The 20,682-nt window shown below is 41.4% G+C and overlaps 1 protein-coding gene across 6 annotated transcripts in view; it reads right to left on the bottom strand.

Annotated features, from left to right (window-relative positions):
* The window catches only part of sned1 (sushi, nidogen and EGF-like domains 1), an 89,192-nt gene that overhangs the window by 49,746 nt on the left and 18,764 nt on the right, over positions 1-20,682 (bottom strand). For 4 of the 6 annotated variants that reach the window (XR_009654575.1, XM_060919776.1, XM_060919777.1 and 1 more), the window contains 7 exons: positions 17,787-17,949; positions 17,518-17,643; positions 17,252-17,365; positions 4,710-4,823; positions 4,034-4,147; positions 2,905-2,955; positions 2,729-2,827 (listed from right to left, as the gene is read on the bottom strand). Coding sequence is in view for 5 of the 6 variants with exons in the window: in XM_060919776.1 (XP_060775759.1) it covers positions 2,729-2,827; positions 2,905-2,955; positions 4,034-4,147; positions 4,710-4,823; positions 17,252-17,365; positions 17,518-17,643; positions 17,787-17,949 (781 nt within the window). In the remaining variant the exon portion in view is untranslated. The remainder of the gene's footprint in view (positions 1-2,728; positions 2,828-2,904; positions 2,956-4,033; positions 4,148-4,709; positions 4,824-17,251; positions 17,366-17,517; positions 17,644-17,786; positions 17,950-20,682) is intronic. The other 2 variants (XM_060919780.1, XM_060919778.1) reach the window with 2 other exon arrangements.

Below are 20,682 nucleotides of genomic sequence, written 5' to 3'. Positions count from 1 at the left end.
TCGACATGGCACTAAGTGTCAATACACAGGAAGCACACATGTGCTGGAATGGAAATGTGTTGCAATAACACAACGCAGCACTAGAATTTTTTTTGTTTGTTTTCTCTTGGGTCATTATTTCTCACATCTTTTCCCACACAGTTCACAGGGTTCAGGATGACTGTCAGAATTCAGCATTTATCTTTCATACTAACTGCATGACTGTTTTTATTTTCCTCCCCTCCCTGAGTGTAATTGCAGAAATGGATCAAAGGACATGGCAGTATCATTGCTAAATGGCTTCCTTTTGAAGTCCAGGGGGTTTGCGTGAGGGTATTATATTTCTGATAATATGAAACATGCTTTTTGATCGGAACGTACAGCCCTGCGGGCAATTAATAGAATGTTAATTCAGCGGAGCCGTTTTCATGGGCCCTCTGTGAGGCCTTCGGCTTTGATCTCAGTGGCCGATTAGGTGCTTCTGCATTGTGCCTGCGGGCCACTGCCTCCTCTTCCACTGAGGACCATGTGCGCCTTTTTCCATTGAGCCTTCCAAGTTCGCCCGGGCAGGAAGGTATTCAGGAGATTTAAGAGAGTCCATATAAACGCTGATAGTTATTTCAGCTCATGGATGAAAAGTAGTGTGAATTTGCAATGGCTCACATACTATTAAAGTCCTTTAAGGGGAAGAAATCATGAAAAGAGAGTGGGAAACTGGATTGTGATGCTTTCATTTGGGAATGTATTGACCAAAAGCATGCATTATAATACCAAGTGTAGTGAAGGCTCGATTTACACACATTTTGGCACATTTTGAAACAATCTCTTCACATGGACTTATGGTTTAGTGGTGACAGCAGCGGTATAGCTGATATAGCCAGTGACAGGATAACAATTTAACTGACTGTCCCCACACTAGGGAGTGTTACTTTCATGTAATCATGATCGAATGATGAGATATAAAGCTTGCGGAACAAACAAAGACCACATTCATTAACTTGAACCTGCATGGATGCTGCATGGTGCATTCACAGCATTCACTCATTCATCCTTAGGAACTGCCTGGTCAGGATTGCGGTAGTTTAAATTGGGCTACTAGTTCATTTATAGTTTTGGAAATAGTACCAACTAAATTTGCAAGAAAATACTGTTAGCAGGAACAAACGAAAACTAGAAGGGCACTCGGTAGAGTGCACACCTCAGCCAAGCCACATACGGTATTAGAATATCCTGGATCCACATACATGTCCAGATTTGCATCAAAATCTAATCAATTGTTCATTAGCCCGTGGCTCATTTTCCTCAAAATTTCATCAAAATTTGTTCAATACTTTTTGATTTATGTTGGGAACAGGCAAACAAACAAACAAATGAAAAGTAGTACAGAGTACGATACTTGCGAAAATCACAAAGAAATGGAAGTTATGGCTGATTAGGTGTTTTTACAAGATTTGACCTTGGTGACCTTGACCTTGAACCACCAAAAACTAATGATGTCTTTGTGTGACCCTAGCAAGTTGTCCTGTGCATTTTGGTGAAGATTGGTGAAGGAATGACGACGCTAGAGCACCAACAAACAAACGGACAGATCAAAATTTGTTCAATACTTTTTGATTTATGTTGGGAACAGGCAAACAAACAAACAAATGGAAAGTTGTGCAGAGCACGATACTTGTGAAAATCACAAGGAAATGGAAGTTATGGCCGATTAGGTGTTTTTACAAGATTTGACCTTGGTGACCTTGACTTTTGACCACTTGCAACAAACTCATGGAGGCGAAAACATAACTGCGGAGGTAATAACTGCACAGTCTCAAATACATCTCCAAATGAGACAAGTTATGAACTTTAGTGATGTAGCTGAGGTTGAGGAACTGTCTGAGACAGAATTCACACACCATGCAGACAGAGCTGGTATTTCTACCTTTGGGTTTTCCCCCCAGTGTTTTCAAGGGTGTAGTGGTAGGGCTCATTTTAAATACAAACAAACAAACAAAACCTCTAGTTTCGGCCATGACTACCACGGATATAAATCTGAGTACAGATATGGATACTGCGTAATTGGAGTACAAAACAGATACAGACACAGATGCTGCCATTGTGTTACAAACCTAGAAGAGAAGGGGTGAGTAAAAGAAGTTTAATTGTAGCCCAGATCATTCACTGTTTTCTTATTGAGGACATGGGAAATTTATGAAACTCCAAGCACAGACCTCAGGATAACATATGTTTTTCAAAATCATTAGAGGCTGGTTAAGCCGATTGTGCACTTCAGACAAACCAAGCAACCCCTCTTACCAAAACCAAACCTCTAAACCAACTACCGCTACAGTAGGCAGAGTAAAAGATCAAAGTCCCAGGGCCACAAGCCTAGATATTCACCGTTGAAACATCGTCACCTAAAGGTCTGGGAAGTGAATTCCAAAGAGAGGTGCCATCTCATAAAATCGACCCTTTCAAGTCTAGACACGAGGCCCTTCCTCTTGTTGGTAAACTAATAAAAGGTGCCATAAAGCGATTATTTTGCAACATCAAGCGCCTGTCGCTGCGAGGGCTGCATAATAAACAGGGCGAGGCCATGTCGGTTTGGATAATTACGCTCATCCAGCACGGCGGCATCGTCTTCATTGGCAGCGCTCCAAATTCCTGTGGCATAGCACTGTCTGACACAATCTCCTGCTCTGTGCTGAATTATTGCCCACCTAAGAAGGAGATGCAGTGTGAAAGAAGAGTATCATGCCAATCGTACCTTCACAGAGGTCTCCATAGTAGCCTGGTTTGCAGGTGCAGTTGTAGTTTCCAGGGCTGATGTACTCACAGGTCTTGCAGCCTTCTTGCTCACAGGAAGCTGGACAAGTTGAAAATTCAAAGGATAGGGCAAATTTTGACAAAACGTGCATAAAAAAGAAACATGTTGAAGCTTACCTGTCTGATTAACAATTTCAGTACTGGAGGAATTGGTCGTGATTACTAATTCTGTTGGAAAGGAAGCAAATTTGTAACTTTTTGCATTATTATTGCGCCTCATGATGATATCTTTGCAAAGTGCAAGTGTTTATAATACAGTTAAACTAAGATAAGGCAAGTTTATGATGTTCAAAACAGTCTCAGATTAAACATGCAGTGTACACTTATTGAGAAGAGAAGAAAAAGAGGGAAAAGAAATATTCTTGCAAGTCACCAGGACAATTTTCTAATAGTAATTCTCAGTCAGGTTGTTGGTTTAGATTTGACAGCGTTTTCAGAAACATATGTCATCTGTATATCATCCCAGATATTGCATACATCTTCATGCTCCAACCTTAGAAAGAGGTCTGGCTTCACATGGTCATGATCTAGCTGGTTACCATGGATCTAGCCCATGGTAGTGATCTAGCTGGCTAACAAACAATCCCAACAGCACATACAAATGTTTATATATGACTGAAAAGACATATCAGACAAGTGTTGTGTCAAAAATGACAGGAAAAATCATCCTTGGATCCTACAGGCATAATCCCATAAGGTTGTAGTGTCTTTTCAGAAAGTTCTTAATGTTATTGCTGACAAAATGTTCTCTGGCATGTTGCTAACATTAGCCTTTTCCTACCAGAGAGGGCTTCTAACCTCTAAATCCTACATCTAGCAGACTTAACATTATCAGTTATCTATGTTATAAGAGTGACCTGTGCTAAACTTGGACAAAAGACACTAAAATGAAATGCTGAAGAATTAGAAGATGCTGCAGAAGCTTTTAGGAAATACATGTGGTCAGCGATTCAGACATACAACCAGATGCTGCAGTCATCCCGGCTCGTCTTCTCCATCTATTCAGAATTTCAATTTTGGACAGTCTGTGTCTGTCCCCGACGGAAAAATGTTACAATGGAGGAAGGAAAAAAGAGAAAGTAGGTCTGGCTGGGTGAATGATCATTTTCAATCATGAACCATTTTTCCCATTGCGAAGGGAAATAAAAACAAAGGTTGGAAAATGCTTAGTGTCTGGCATACAGAGAGTAGAAAAAGAGCAACTTTTCATAGCAGGCTCCAGACAGGAAGTTTAAAAAGCACTCACCTGTCTCACATTGGCTTCCAGTGAAGTTTGCAGTACAGGTGCATGTGTAATTATTCACCTTGTCCTCACACATACCTCCATTTACACACGGCATGGACTCGCACTCATTAATGTCTGGACCCGCAAACACAAAAACACAAGCTTCATTCATGAGCGATGAGGACCTTTAAGGAGTTAATCTCCAGAACAGCTTTTTATTGACTTTATATCGAAATCTTAAGGCTTGAGGATGTCTTGCAGGTGCATGGTTACACTGAGCAGGTGTCTAGCATTAAGAGTAATCCTGTCTTATGTAGAAACAAGGCATCACAATATTTGCAGGGCCAACACTTTAATTCCCATTGCGTTTCCCAACTGGGTTTGTGTTTCATCAATAAGCTCTGCTCTGGCGAGTCTAATTTGTTAAGCAGGGAGATCGTGTCGCCCCAAAATGTCACGTCAAGGACAGAATCTTGAACTCAGGATTACTTGTAACACAACACATGACCCCAAATGAAAACCCAAGGGGGAGAAAATGGAAGTAACCAATGATACGCTCTCAGTGATGGCTTTCAGTGTAAAACTCCACAAGGGATGTCTGCCAGATGAATACTAGTAGTACTAATGTGAAAAGCAGGCTGTGTTCCCCCGGGAATACACTGCCAGCTCTGTAACAGCTCTGTAATACCATGCTCACCTGTCTCACACACAGATCCGGTGTAACCTGCCTGGCATTGGCAGGTGAAGCTTCCCTTGCCCTCGATGCATTGCGCTCCGTTGAGGCATGGATTCTCCTGGCACTCATCAATGTCTGCAGGCAACACACACACATGCACAGGATATTTACTCAGCTGATTAATATATCCGCCACGCCATTCCCCTCACTCTGAAAGTATGTGCTTCTGGCTGTGAAAAGTATTAGAGGGTTTGATACATCTCTGCAGGCTGGACTGTGGGAACGAGAGGGAGCCTCCAGCCCATGTAGCACCCAGAGACGGGGGACAGGAGAAGTGGAAAAGGGCTGGAAAAAGAGAGCAAGGTCACATCATAGCGTAAAGCTTACATTTACATTTATGGCATTTGGCAGACTCTTTAATCCCGAGTGACTTCCAGAAGTGCTTGGTAATCAAACTGGAAAGTATTTCCTTATGCTAGTTCAGATCAGCCTGAAGTTAAGGATACCAACAAGGTGCTGCTGGGGATGGGAGTCAGTGCTGACACAGAAAACAAAAAATAATGTATTTTAATTTACATGATTAGTGTTCATTTAGATGGGTCAGTACTGAAATTGAAGCTCATAGTGGGGCGTTCACTGTGAGCTAGCCTAGTGGTTAGCATGTCCGCCTCTCAATCAGGAGATTGCAAGTTCTACTTGTCATTGGGTCATACCAAAGACCATCATAAAAATGGTACCTACTGCCATCTGGCAAGGCACGCTGCAATACAGATGTGTTTAGGGAGTCAAAATCTCAAGGTTACCAGAGGACTGGCTCCCCACTGTAACCCTAGCTGTATAGGTGAGAGGCTGGGGGCTACAGAAGTGGAGATTGGTGTCACCCAATGCGCCTTAAGAGCCTGGTTAGTACTGGGACAGGAGACTGCCTAGGAAGACCAGATCCTGTCATGGGAGGGACATTGACATTGACCAGGGTGTTAAGTTTATTCTACCACCTGGGGAGTAGCACATAAGAGTCTAGATGCTTCCTTGGGTCTTGAGTGGTGGGTCAAGACCTACCAAACTCAGCTTGAAGGATTTGAAGAATTATACCATTACCATAAGATGTGTGGTCTACTGTAGTTTTATTTGCACACATCTGAATGCTACAAGCCTCTTTTCTATATCTCATTTTGTTCACAGTGGAATGAAACACGTTATGTCCCAGTGGGGGAAGCCATGGCCTAATGGTTAGAGAAGCAGCTTTGGGTCAAAAATGTCACTGGTTTGATTCTCTGAAACAGCAGAAATGGCTGAAGTACCCTTGAGCAAGGTACGTAACCCCCAACTGCTCCCCAGGCTGCTCTGGGTATGTTGCTCTGGAGAAGAGCATCTGCTAAATGCTATTGATGTAATGTAAAACAAGAATGCGATCTCAGTGATGAATCTAACTGTGGTGAGAAGTAACAAAGTCCAATTTGTTACAATACTTAAATACAACCCCGATTCCAAAAAAGTTGGGACAAAGTACAAATTATAAATAAAAATGGAATGCAATAATTTACAAATCTCAAAAACTGACATTGTATTCACAATAGAACATAGACAACATATCAAATGTTGAAAGTGAGACATTTTGAAATTTCATGCCAAATATTGGCTCATTTGAAATTTCATGACAGCAACACATCTCAAAAAAGTTGGGACGGGGCAATAAGAGGCTGGAAAAGTTAAAGGTACAAAAAAGGAACAGCTGGAGGACCAAATTGCAACTCATTAGGTCAACTGGCAATAGGTCATTAACATGACTGGGTATAAAAAGAGCATCTTGGAGTGGCAGCGGCTCTCAGAAGTAAAGATGGGAAGAGGATCACCAATCCCCCTAATTCTGCGCCGACAAATAGTGGAGCAATATCAGAAAGGAGTTCGACAACGGAGGCGGAGGCCATCCACATCGGATCTGCTTTAAAATCAACAGATCTTCGTTTAAGGTACGTGAATCTTTTCATCATGGCACACCTTCAGCTTGTTCAGTGTGCTGAGTGCAGGATGTTTAGTCATTCTTCCTCCGTCACTAGTGATAGCTTTATTAGCTTTATTTGCGATAAGTGCAGATTAGTTAGCTCTCTGACGGAGAAGATTACAGTGCTAGAAGCGCGTGTCCAGGCTTTAGAGCAGGTGAGTGAGCGTGAGAACAGTGTAGTTTCTGTAGGGGAAAGTCTGGATGCCCTAGGTGGAGTTAGTAATCCCCCAACTCCAGCATTAGAGCCCTTACAGCGGGGCGAATGGGTGACGACTCGGCGGCATAAGCGTAGAGCCAAAGCTACAGCTGAGGCTCGCCCACGGGAGCACCACTCCTCTCCGCGTCACGTGCCGAACAGGTTTGCTCTCCTTAGTGATGCACCCACTGAGAAACCTGAAAGAGCTCTGGTTGTAGGAGACTCTATCATATGGCACGTGAAATTAGCTCAGCCTTTAGGGGCACCAGCAGCTTTAGTCAGGTGTATACCGGGAGCCAGGGTGCCGGACATAGCAGGTAATCTTAGGGTCCTAGGCAAGCACAGGTTCTCAAAGATAGTTATCCATGCAGGAGCTAATGATATACGCCTTCGTCAGTCTGAGGTTACTAAGAGTAACTTTGTAGAGGTGTTTAAATTAGTGAAGGCGATGTCCGATGCTGTAGTATGCTCTGGCCCCATCCCAATGCAGCGTGGCGATGTAGCTTACAGCAGGTTATGGTCGCTGAACTGCTGGCTGTCCAGGTGGTGCTCTGAAAACAGTGTGGGCTTTATAGATAATTGGGCTAATTTTGAGGGCACTGCTGGCCTGTTAGGGTGGGACGGTATCCATCCCACTTGGGAAGGTGCTGCTCTCATTTCCTGCAGCATAGGTCATAGTCTCAGAACAGGCCTAGTTAATTTCTGACAATCCAGAGCCAAGGCCAGGGAGCAGACAAACAGGCTAAACCGACTGTCTGCTAGCTGCACAGAGTCGTCACTCAGGGTCCACTACATCGAGACTGTGTCTGTTCCCCGAGCTCAACAAAAAGGTAGAAATTTTCAGAGAGTTTGTTCCAGTAACCTAATCAATATAAAATTAGATCATACTGACTGTACAGCTGCTGCCAGCACCTTTGATCTAAAGGTGGGGCTATTAAATATTAGATCTCTTACATCTAAAGCGCTAATGGTTAATGAACTCATTACTGATCAGGAGTTTAATGTACTTTGTTTAACTGAAACATGGATTAAGCCAAATGAATATATAGCATTAAATGAAGCGAGTCCTCCCGGATACAGTTATATACACCAGCCTCGTCTAACTGGCAGAGGAGGAGGCGTCGCGGTTATTTATAACGATTATCTAGGTGTAACACAAAAACCTGGTTATAAATTTAATACATTTGAAGTTCTTCATACTCATATAATGTATGTAGCCTCGAAAAATAAGTCTACCCAGTTAATTCCATTGCTTATTATTTACAGGCCCCCGGGGCCATATTCTGAGTTTCTTTCTGAATTTGCAGATTTTATCTCAGATCTGGTTATTTCCTTAGACAAAGCTTTAGTTGTCAGAGATTTTAATATTCACTTCGATAACCCAGAAGACCCTTTAAAAACAGCGTTTGTGTCCATCTTAGATTCAGTCGGGATTAAGCAGAATGTCATAGGACCGACCCATAATGGTGGTCACACCCTTGATCTAATACTAACATTCAGATTAAACGTAGACAATATAGTCATACTTCCACAGTCTGAAGTTATATCAGATCATTATCTCATCTCATTCAAACTATGTCTGAGTAATAATATATGCACCTCACCACGCTACTGTATTAAACGTACTTTCACGTCAACTACTGCACAGAGCTTTATAAATGATCTCCCAGAGCTGTCAACTTTGATTGGGTCACTGTCAGCCCCTGCAGAACTTGATCAGGCAACTGAATGCTTAGAGTCAACATTCCGCCATACTTTAGATAATGTAGCTCCTCTAAAAAGGAAAATGGTCCGAGACAAAAAATTAGCACCCTGGTATAATGATGACACTCGCACATTAAAACAGACCACTCGAAAATTGGAACGTAAATGGCGTCAAACAAAATTGGTAGTGTTCAAATTAGCTTGGAAGGAGAGCTTCCTGAAGTATAGAAAAGCTCTTAGTGCTGCGAGATCAACATATCTCTCCTCCCTAATAGAAGATAACAAAAATAATCCTAGATTCTTATTTAATACTGTAGCAAAATTAACCAGGAATAAGTCCACTATCGACACATGCACACCTGCAGTATGTAGTAGCAACGACTTCATGAATTTTTTTAATGACAAAATTGAGAATATCCGACAAAAAATTCAAACTACTAATTTAAGGTCAGACAATGAAAGTGACCTTGTAGTTAACTATATAACTGTATCGGATCATCAGTTAGAATGTTTTACTCCCCTAAAAGAAACTGAATTGCTTTCATTAATCTTTACATCAAAAGCCTCAACTTGCGTACTAGATCCCTTACCTACACATCTATTCAAACAGATAATGCCTAGAGTAATTGAACCACTTCTAAAAATAATAAATTCTTCTCTTATGATTGGCTATGTACCCAAATCCTTTAAACTAGCAGTTATCAAACCCCTGATTAAAAAACCTGACCTTGATCCCTGTCAGCTGTCCAATTATCGGCCAATATCAAACCTCCCCTTTATCTCCAAGATCCTTGAAAAAGCTGTGGCACAGCAGTTATGCTCCTATTTACATAGGAATAACATCCATGAAATGTATCAGTCAGGATTTAGACCTCATCATAGCACAGAGACAGCACTGGTTAAAGTAGTAAACGACCTACTGTTGGCGTCTGATCAGGGCTGTGTCTCGCTACTTGTGTTGCTTGACCTTAGTGCTGCATTTGATACCATTGATCATTCCATTCTTCTGGATAGACTAGAAAATGTTGTGGGAGTTAAGGGACTGGCCCTCTCTTGGCTCAGGTCTTATCTAACTGATCGTTATCAGTATGTTGATATAAATGGTGATATTTCTAGATGTACCGAGGTAAAGTTTGGTGTTCCACAAGGTTCTGTCTTGGGTCCACTGCTTTTTTCTCTATATATGTTACCTCTGGGCAATATTATTCGTAAACATTGTATTAGTTTCCACTGTTATGCTGATGACACACAGTTGCATGTTTCTGCAAAACCTGATGAGAGACACCAGCTTAATAGAATTGAGGAATGTGTTAAGGACATTAGACACTGAATGCTTATTAATTTCCTTCTGCTTAACTCTGACAAGACTGAAGTACTTGTGCTAGGACCACATACAGCTAGAAGTAAGTTTTCTGATTACACAGTGACTCTGGATGGCCTTTCTGTTTCTTCACGTGCAGCAGTAAAAGACCTCGGAGTGATTATTGACCCCAGTCTTTCATTCGAAACTCACATTGATAACATCACCCGGATAGCTTTCTTTCATCTCAGAAATATTGCAAAGATAAGAAATTTAATGTCATTGCATGACGCAGAAAAACTAGTCCATGCTTTCGTTACCTCCAGGTTGGATTATTGTAATGCCTTACTGTCTGGATGTTCCAATAAGTGCATAAATAAGCTCCAGTTAGTTCAAAATGCAGCAGCAAGAGTCCATACTAGAACTAGAAAATATGACCACATCACGCCTGTCTTATCCACACTGCATTGGCTCCTAATCAAATTTCGTATTGATTATAAAATATTACTATTGACCTTTAAAGCACTAAATGGTCTCGCACCACAGTACCTGAGTGAACTTCTGCTCCTCTATGACCCGCCACGCCTACTTAGATCAAAAGGTGCAGGCTATCTGCTGGTACCTCGTATAGTGAAGGCTACATCAGGGGGCAGAGCCTTTTCTTACAAAGCCCCACAGTTATGGAACAGCCTTCCAAGTAATGTTCGGGAATCAGACACAGTCTCAGCATTTAAGTCTAGGCTGAAAACATATCTGTTTAGTCAAGCCTTTTGTTAATGGTGTTTATGAGGTAAAGGTGTAGATCTAGAGGGTCCTCAGACATAGAGTGTTTTGGTAAACTGGGATGTATGGATGCTGTCAGTCCCCACTCGCTTGCTCACTCGAGTTTGTTGACAGTGTAGTGGTTGGCTGCTTTATGTCCCGGGGCTCCCTCATGCCTGTGTTACCTTCTGGCTCTCTCCTTTTAGTTATGCTGTCTTAGTTAGTTGCCGGAGTCCCTGCTTGTACTCGGTGCGATATGTATACTGCTCCTACTTATTCAGGTGACATTGGGCATACCTAACAACCTGGGTTTTCTTTCCCTCCCCCCTCCCCCACCCCAAATCTGTCCCTCTGAGTTACATGGAGTCAACAGGAAATCTTTTGGTGGAGAGGGTGGAGACCTCGACTGGCTATCGTAGCCTGCAGGGAATCGGCCGTCAGACTTCTGTCGCATGTCCCAGACCCGGTGAAATGTAACTGAATTGTCTTGGCCAGCCCTAAGGGTCCCATCTGCATCTCATCATTGCTGAGGAGTGTGCTCCCATCACCCAATCAAGCATCCAGCCAGAGCAGGTCATGATATATTTTTTACCATATTAACATGCCATTGTTGTGTGTTATGCCTGATGTCAAGACTCTCGTCTCTGCGAGCCTACCACACAGATTTAATACTTGTCATTTTTAGGGCATACCTAACAACATGTGTTTTCTTTCTCTCTCTCTTCCCCCCCAATCTGTCCCTCTGAGTTACATGTTGGTCCTGGGATTGAGATGCTGGCCTCTTCTGCCCCTCGGACCTGCTTGATCCATCCTGGTGCCCTGTGTCTGGTCGGAGTTTTATCGCATCGCTCCTGTGAAGGACGGCCCCATGAGGATAGTTGAGGGTTATACCTGGAGGATGCTCTTGACTCTTACAGTAATGCTTTTATGGCTGAGGACTGCAGTTGTCTTGCTAACTTTAGGACTGCAGTTATTGTGAATCAGTTTTGTACTCAAGTTTCCATCAATGAAGAGATATAACATCAACGAAACTGTCCTCATGTTAAAACTGTTAATATTATAGTCAGGCTGTCTGTTGTTGCCCAAATGAGGATGGGTTCCCTTTTGAGTCTGGTTCCTCTCGAGGTTTCTTCCTCATGTCGTCTGAGGGAGTTTTTCCTTGCCACCGTCACCACAGGCTTGCTCATTGGGGATAGATTAGGGATAAAATTAGCTCATGTTTTAAGTTGTTCAAATTCTGTAAAGCTGCTTTGCGACAATGTTTATTGTTAAAAGCGCTATACAAATAAACTTGACTTGACTTGACAGTGTAAAATTGCAAAGAGTTTGAACATACACTACCGTTCAAAAGTTTGGGGTCACTTTGAAATTTCCTTATTTTTGAAAGAAAAGCACTGTTCTTTTCAATGAAGGTCACTTTAAACTAATCAGAAATACACTCTATACATTGCTAATGTGGTAAATGACTATTCTAGCTGCAAATGTCTGGTTTTTGGTGCAATATCTACATAGGTGTATAGAGGCCCATTTCCAGCAACTCTCACTCCAGTGTTCTAATGGTACAATGTGTTTGCTCATTGCCTCAGAAGGCTAATGGATGACTAGAAAACCCTTGTACAATCATGTTAGCACAGCTGAAAACAGTTTAGCTCTTTAGAGAAGCTATAAAACTGACCTTCCTTTGAGCAGATTGAGTTTCTGGAGCATCACATTTGTGGGGTCGATTAAATGCTCAAAATGGCCAGAAAAATGTCTTGACTATATTTTCTATTCATTTTACAACTTATGGTGGTAAATAAAAGTGTGACTTTTCATGGAAAACACAAAATTGTCTGGGTGACCCCAAACTTTTGAACGGTAGTGTATCATCATCTACAGTGCATAATATCATCAAAAGATTCAGAGAATCTGGAAGAATCTCTGTGCGTAAGGGTCAAGGCCGGAAAACCATACTGGGTGCCCGTGATCTTCGGGCCCTTAGACGGCACTGCATCACATACAGGCATGCTTCTGTATTGGAAATCACAAAATGGGCTCAGGAATATTTCCAGAGAACATTATCTGTGAACACAATTCACCATGCCATCTACCATTGCCAGCTAAAACTCTATAGTTCAAAGAAGAAGCCATATCTAAACATGATCCAGAAGCGCAGACGTCTTCTCTGGGCCAAAGCTCATTTAAAATGGACTGTGGCAAAGTGGAAAACTGTTCTGTGGTCAGACGAATCAAAATTTGAAGTTCTTTATGGAAATCAGGGATGCCGTGTCATTCGGACTAAAGAGGAGAAGGACAACCCAAGTTGTTATCAGCGCTCAGTTCAGAAGCCTGCATCTCTGATGGTATGGGGTTGCATTAGTGCGTGTGGCATGGGCAGCTTACACATCTGGAAAGACACCATCAATGCTGAAAGGTATATCCAGGTTCTAGAGCAACATATGCTCCCATCCAGACGACGTCTCTTTCAGGGAAGACCTTGCATTTTCCAACATGACAATGCCAAACCACATACTGCATCAATTACAGCATCATGACTGCGTAGAAGAAGGGTCCGGGTATTGAACTGGCCAGCCTGCAGTCCAGATCTTTCACCCATAGAAAACATTTGGTGCATCATAAAACGGAAGATACGACAAAAAAGACCTAAGACAGTTGAGGAACTAGAATCCTACATTAGACAAGAATGGGTTAACATTCCTATCCCTAAACTTGAGCAACTTGTCTCCTCAGTCCCCAGATGTTTACAGACTGTTGTAAAGAGAAAAGGGGATCTCTCACAGTGGTAAACATGGCCTTGTCCCAACTTTTTTGAGATGTGTTGTTGTCATGAAATTTAAAATCACCTAATTTTTCTCTTTAAATGATACATTTTCTCACTTTAAACATTTGATATGTCATCTATGTTCTATTCTGAATAAAATATGGAATTTTGAAACTTCCACATCATTGCATTCCGTTTTTATTTACAATTTGTACTTTGTCCCAACTTTTTTGGAATCAGGGTTGTATATCTTCCAAGACTTTTGTCTTCTACTTACTACTTTTCAAAAAAGATAAGATTTTTTAAAAATCTAATACATTTCAGATATTAATAGAGATCTTAATGTTCTTTAGTAACATGCATGTCCATTCTTTGCCCAATTGCCATGCCTCTCAGTTTTTTTATACTCTCAATTTCAGAGCAGTTTTTGAGTCCTTTCTCCAGTACTCTTCCTAAAACACTGTATGTGTTTTAACCTTATCATAGTGCTTATTACTGAGGTAACAATCTGCACATATTTAGAAGTGTCACAACTTCTAGCTGGGCGGCACAGTAGTGCAGTGGGTAGCACTGTAGCCTCACAGTAAGAAGGTTCTGGGTTCGTGGGCAGTGGGTGCCTTTTTGTGTGGAGTTTGCATATTCTCCCCGTGTCTATGTGGGTTTCCTCCGGGTGCTCCGGTTTCCCCCACAGTCCAAAGACATGCAGGTTAGGTTAATTGGTGGCTCTAAATTGACCGTAGGTGTGAGTGTGAATGGTTGTTTATCTCTGTGTCATCCCTGTCATGACCTGGCGACTTGTCCAGGGTGTACCCTGCCTCTTGCCCATAGTCAGCTGGGATAGGCTCCAGCTTGCCTGCGACCCTGCGCAGGATAAGCGGTTACAGATAATGGATGGAATGAAAATGACAGCTTCAAGCAAATTTAATGTCTAATGGATGTGATAAAAAAAAACAAGGAGGCAATGATAACTTGAGTTTTCTTTTGGAAATTTGGAAATATCGCCATTTTATGTTCAAGAAATTGGATAAACTTTTTTGACATTTCAGAAATTGCTCTCCATCTGTTTGCTGTTTTTTTTGGTTACTTGGCAAGTAACTTGCTCTTTTTGGACTTTTACACTTTTCTCCCTCAAATAAATTTGCACTAAATCAAGTTTTTATACACACAACTCTTTTCGTTTCTAAATCCCTTTAGATACTATGAATGTTTTCATTACTTTAGCATGCCTACTGTTTGCATATTTTTGTACGTTGCTCTGGATTAGAGTCTCTGCCAGATAATTAAATGTAAATGCCATGTGTAGCACATTGAGATGATTGCAATAAGGTATGGTGGGGTTCATCTATTACAGGAGCAGCAAACTGTGAACTGTGGTCTAAGGATGATGAATAGATGAAAGGGAAAAAAAGAGAAGATTCACAAGAGGCATGTAAGTGCATGTACATATGTAGGAATTCATATTTTAACTGTGCGGTTATATTTAGGCCAAAATGCCCTTATGTGTAAATGATTTTTTGACCCAAAACATTATATGCTTTCCTAATAAATGTGATAATAGTTATCTGATGTATTATTCTGGATTGTCTACTTTATAACACAGGCTCTGGTATAATATTTATACTTCATTATTTAGCATTAGAATATTATTGTCTACAGTTAACAGATGTTATACTGTAATACTTTATGTATCCTGCATTATCAAGTGTTATGCATGTAACCATAACGACTTACGAGCATTTATACAGGCTTGTGTTAGATATGTTAAGGTATAATAAATGCGACATAACACTTTTGAATGCATTTATAATTCATTATGAATACAGTTGAGGTCAGAATTTTACATACGCTCATCAAGTACATGAAGGTCATCGCAATATTGGACTTTCATGATTTCTTTGAACTGTTCTTTTTCTGGGGAAGAATGATTGGACAACATACATCTTTAATAGAAAAAAAAAACAAGAATTTGGTGCACAAGTTTTAATTTCATTTGAAATCAACACAGGGTAAAATTAAGGGTCATAACTAAATAAACCACAACTAATATTTGGTTAAATGTCCCTTAGCAAGTTTCACCTTGACCAGAGGCTTCTGGTAGCCATCAACAAGCTTCTGGCAGATTTCTGGTTGGATATTTGACCACTCTTCTTGGTAGAATTAGTAGAGTTCAATTAAATTTGTTGGTTTCCTGGCATGGACCCAACTTTTCAGCACAATCCATATATTTTCAATTGGGTTGAGGTCAGGATTAATGTTTGCCTGCTTTATCCATCCCACGACCAGGTTTGATATGTTTGAGGTCAGTGTCCTGTTGGAACACCTGATTGTGTCCAAGTTTCTACCGTCAAGCTAATGGTTTGAGGTTATGCTGAAGAATTCTGAGGTACTCTTCCTTCTTCATTGGTCCATCCACTTCATTTAACCATGCTTAATAGTTGCTTAACAGTGAATGCCTCGCCTTTACTCCTCCAAACATACCTCTGGACATTATGACCAAACAACTCAACCTTTGTCTCATCGGACCATAAAACCTTCCTCCAGATGGCTTTTCCTTTGCTATGTGGCCAGCTGCAAACTTTAGTCGAGACTGAAGTTATCAGTTTTGGAGCAGGGGCTTCGTTCTTGGACAGCAGCCTCTCAATCCATGGTGATGTAAAACTCACTTGACTGTAGACAGTGACACTGGATTTTCAGCAGCTTCCAGTTTGTGGAAAACCTGTGACTTGGTGATTCCTGACCATCTGAACCAATTTCCCCTCAGCTGAGGGTGATAGTTTGGGTCTTTTTGAGGACCTTGGCAAAGGGGCTACACCTTCCAGTAACTTGTATTTGTCAAACCACCCTTTTTTGTGTTGGCCCAGAGAGACTACCATCCATCATCGCTTATCCTGATCAGGGTCGTGTGCAAGCTGGAGCCTATCCCAGCTGACTATGGGTGAGAAGTGGGGTACACCCTGGACAAGTTGTCAGATCATTGCAGGGCTGACACAGAGAGACAAACAACAATTCACACTCACATTCACACCTATGGTCAATTTAGAGCCACCATTTAACCTAACCTGCATGTCTTTGGACTGTGGGGGAAACCGGAGCAACTGGAGGAAACCCACGCAGACACAGGGAGAACATGCAAAGTCCACACAGAAAGGCCCCCATTAGCCACTGGGCTTGAACCCAGAACCTTCTTGCTGTGAGGCGACAGTGCTAACCACTACACCATCATGCCGCCCCAGAGAAACTACCAGTCAATCATGATCACTAACAGGAAGTTAAGAGACCTTGGCCTTGGCATGTTCAAAAAAACATTTTGAAACTTTCAATGCCACTGAATTAATAATCTAGGTGGGTGTATGTATATTTTTGACCCTGTACCATAGGTATAGCTTTGGGGAGGCATTGTGGTGCAATGGTTAGCACTGTTGCCTCACAGCAAGAAGGTTCCGGGTTTGAATCTCACAGCCAATGGCGGCCTTTCTGTGTGGAGTTTGTATGTTCTCCGTAGGTTTCCCCCACAGTTCAAAGACATGCAGTTAGGTTACCTGGCTACTCTAAATTGTCCATAGGTGTGAATGTGTGTGAATGATTGAGAAGAGGAAAACCTCTATAATAATCCAGTAGAAGGCAACGGGAAACCACTACTGTAATTCTTCCCTAGAAACTTTGATGGCTGGAGCCATCGGAGTAGCTATGTCATTGGAGTGACATGCCAAATAGATAGATGTATAATTTTGACCGTGTTGATTTCAGAAAACCCAAAATAAATTAAAACTTGTGTACCGATTTTTGTATGTAAACGTCTGACTGCAACTGTACATAGTTCAGAGGAAGTTGATGTTACCTGTTTCACAGAGGGTTCCTGTGAATCCTGGTGGACAGTGGCAGGTAAAGCTGTTCACTCCATCTGTACACGTGCCTCCATTCTGACAGGGATATGAGTTGCATTCGTCAATATCTACGCAAAACACACAGAAGAAATAACACGCCTTCACATGACATGCGACCACTTTTATAAGTGTATAGAAAAATACAAACATAAGGAAATCCTCCAAAGGGAAAATGTGATTTATTAGTGCATGTGTTTTTGGGGTGCTGTCACTTTATTACCTATCTGGCATGTCCGGCCAGTGAAGCCAGCCAAGCAGGAGCAAGTGAAAGAAGGATTTCCAGTAATGCAGTCATCAATGCAACGGCCACCATTCAGACAGGGCCTCAGGTGTGGACAGACTGATGCTGACAAAAAGGAAAACATATGCAGGTACTTTAAATTATATGATGTTATAATGTGTAGTTTGTTTTTTTGTGTCACTGTTTACTACATTCACCAACTGAAATCATTCATTTTCTTTTTGATATACCTCTTTATCATATCTTACCTGAGTCATTGCAGCTGCCCACCTCCACATGAGCATCATCAATGCGAAAGACCCAGCGCCCGGGATACCCCACATTTGTGGTGGTCTCCACCTCTACTACATCAGCGGTCCGAGACCCTGGGATGTTGAAATAGCGCCTCCCGTCGCCGGCATTAAAACCTGCCTAGGAAGAGAGCGTAGAGGTGGGACAGTTCTCTCAGAGGGGTCTGAATTTCCCAGTAAAATAAAAATAACACAGTATCATTGTATCAATATTCATATATATTTGCAAGTGTTTCAATACTGTGAATCAAGCACCTGATTCGCCACTCTCTTTTATCTCCAAATTAGTTCCATTAACTTCCTATTAAATATTAAAATTCAGAATTATTGAAAATACACCACAACATCAAATATCTATCAATAAAATAATCACGTCATATAGAGTTACATTATCCATAACCGCTTATCCTGTGCAGGGTCGTGGGCAAGCTGGAGCCTATCCCAGCTGACTATGGGCGAGAGGCAGGGTACATCCTGGACAAGTCACCAGGTCATCGCAGGGCTGACACATAGACAACCATTCACACTCACATTCACGGTCAATTTAGAGCCACCAATTAACCTAACCTGCATGTCTTTGGACTGTGGGGGAAACGGGAGCACCCGGAGGAAACCCACGCAGACACAGGGAGAACATGCAAACTCCACACAGAATGGCCCCCGTCGGGCACTGGGCTTGAACCTAGAACCTTCTTGCTATGAGGTGACAGTGCTAACCACTATACCACCACTGAGTTACATTATTTATCTAGCTTATCAGTGTGTGAATTGAGGCACAAACTTCTTTCCCATTTCTGATTCTTTGTACTTTTACTCTCTTACATTAAACAAATTTAGGAGCTTGTATTTCAAAAACCACTATTTATCTCTCTGTGTTGACACCCTGATAACACTCAAGAAAAACATACTCAAGCTCTCAGCTTGCATCAAGTGAAAGTATAAGAGAATATGTCAAGTATGTGATGAATGTGGACTAAGTTTATGACAGATGCTTGTCTGAGAATTTAATATCCTCAAGAGACCTGAAACCAACCAGGACAAATTGCTTGTGAAAATGTTTTGTTTACAAAGTCTTGATCGCTAGAATCTCTAAATGGTGTATAAGCTTATAAATTATGGCCTATTACTGTATGTATTCAAATACATATATCCTGTGTTTTTGTGTGGATTTACAGGCAGGTTTAAGGCAGCTGAAGAGATTATAGAGAATGACCAAATGATGTGTGAATGTGAGTGTGAATGGTTGTTTGATTATAAGCAGAATGACCAAATGATGGCCGAAATCAGTTTTTTTTGTACATAGCAGATTATTTTGTATATGTAAGTGTACTCATTGTCAGCTTTAGTGAAAAGCGAGATGGATATAGAAATCTAAGTAATTTCTACTCATTATGTTGCTACTGTAAAATGCAGTGTTGTTATTTGCTTCTTGATCGACGTCCATTTTTAGTGTCTACTTATACAATATTGTTACTGTCGGCATCTTATGGAACCAGAGGCATAGCTACAAAGACAAGCAAGACAGGTGATTACTTGGCGCCACCTGAAGGACAACACAAAATCCATGAAACTTCCAAACTGCAAAAGTCCCCAACACCTCTGATGAGCAATATACAACGCTGTACCAGAAACCCATCTCGCTAGCATGTGAGATATTTATTTAGAATTATCAGGCTTTAAAAAATGAAGAGCACTTACCTGTCAAGAAGCCAGAAAAGAAAGAGAAATAATTGTTAAGATTATCTTATAATGAAATCATTTATAATAATAGGATGAAAACTGAAGGCTAGCCAGAAAGTAATCTAACACAAGCTCAACTAGCTAGAAATTGGTGCTCAAATTTGTAATTTTAATTATTTGGTGAGTTTTCTTGGTAGAATTCATCATTTTGCTCAAATTGTCTTTGAAAGTAGATATATCTTCTTCCCATAGTCAGCAAGGGCACCACTGATGACATTTTTAATAGTCCATCATTGGTGTGTCTTGTGCATTTAAACTTGAATCCATATTGAACCAAGCTTCCATCTTAATCAATGGATAATTTAGAGTAGCCAGTTAGCCTAACTGCATGTCTTTGGGGGAAACCAGAGCACCCGGAGGAAACCCACGCAGACAACGTGCAAACTCGACACAGAAAGACCCCTCAGAAAGGTTTGAACCTGGAACCTTCTTACTGTGAAGTGACAGTGCTAACCACTGCACCACCGTGCTGCTGTAGATATATGGTATACAGAATACCAGTGGCGAACCGTTACTATTAGAGCTGGGACTTCAGCTCAGACAAAATTTAGCCAGATACACAAACAAAAAAAAGCAACAGGGTAAAAGATTTTGCAAGGGATTAGCAGCAGGGTGCCAGGTTGCTCCATTGTGTGTAGTTGTCGATGTTGATTTTAAAAGTAACTAAGTAAATTACACAGTGAAATTAATACTTAAGTATGTGTGAAAAATACTGTGGCGAGCGTGTGTGTGTGTGGAAGAAGAGTCTGGAGACAGAAATCTTAGTTTCTCGGTTGTTAGCCTGTGCTACTTGCTCTCGATAGCACTGACTTGACTGCTTTATTAGCATTCGCTAGCACTACTGATGAACACTACACTGGCTGGGAGGTTACTTCACTGCCACGCTGACGGCACCGACTCGCAGTTAAGCTTGCGCTGGCCTTTGAGAAGGCCGAGGGCGATAAATTTTTGGTCCTTCCCACTATAAATCAAAATCTGATTGGTTAATTCATCTGTCACTTCCTAGATAAACATACACTGCCATGGCCTTCTGTCCCAGCAATGAAGTCCTAACCAATGAGTGAGCCAGCTCTAAACTCTTCTTAGCCTAGAGACAACAAAGAACAAAAAAATC

Source organism: Neoarius graeffei, chromosome 4 (assembly GCF_027579695.1).
Source record: "Neoarius graeffei isolate fNeoGra1 chromosome 4, fNeoGra1.pri, whole genome shotgun sequence".
NCBI lineage: Eukaryota > Metazoa > Chordata > Actinopteri > Siluriformes > Ariidae > Neoarius > Neoarius graeffei.
Note: the sequence above shows the minus strand (reverse complement) of the source record. Positions and strands in the feature narration are given on the sequence as shown.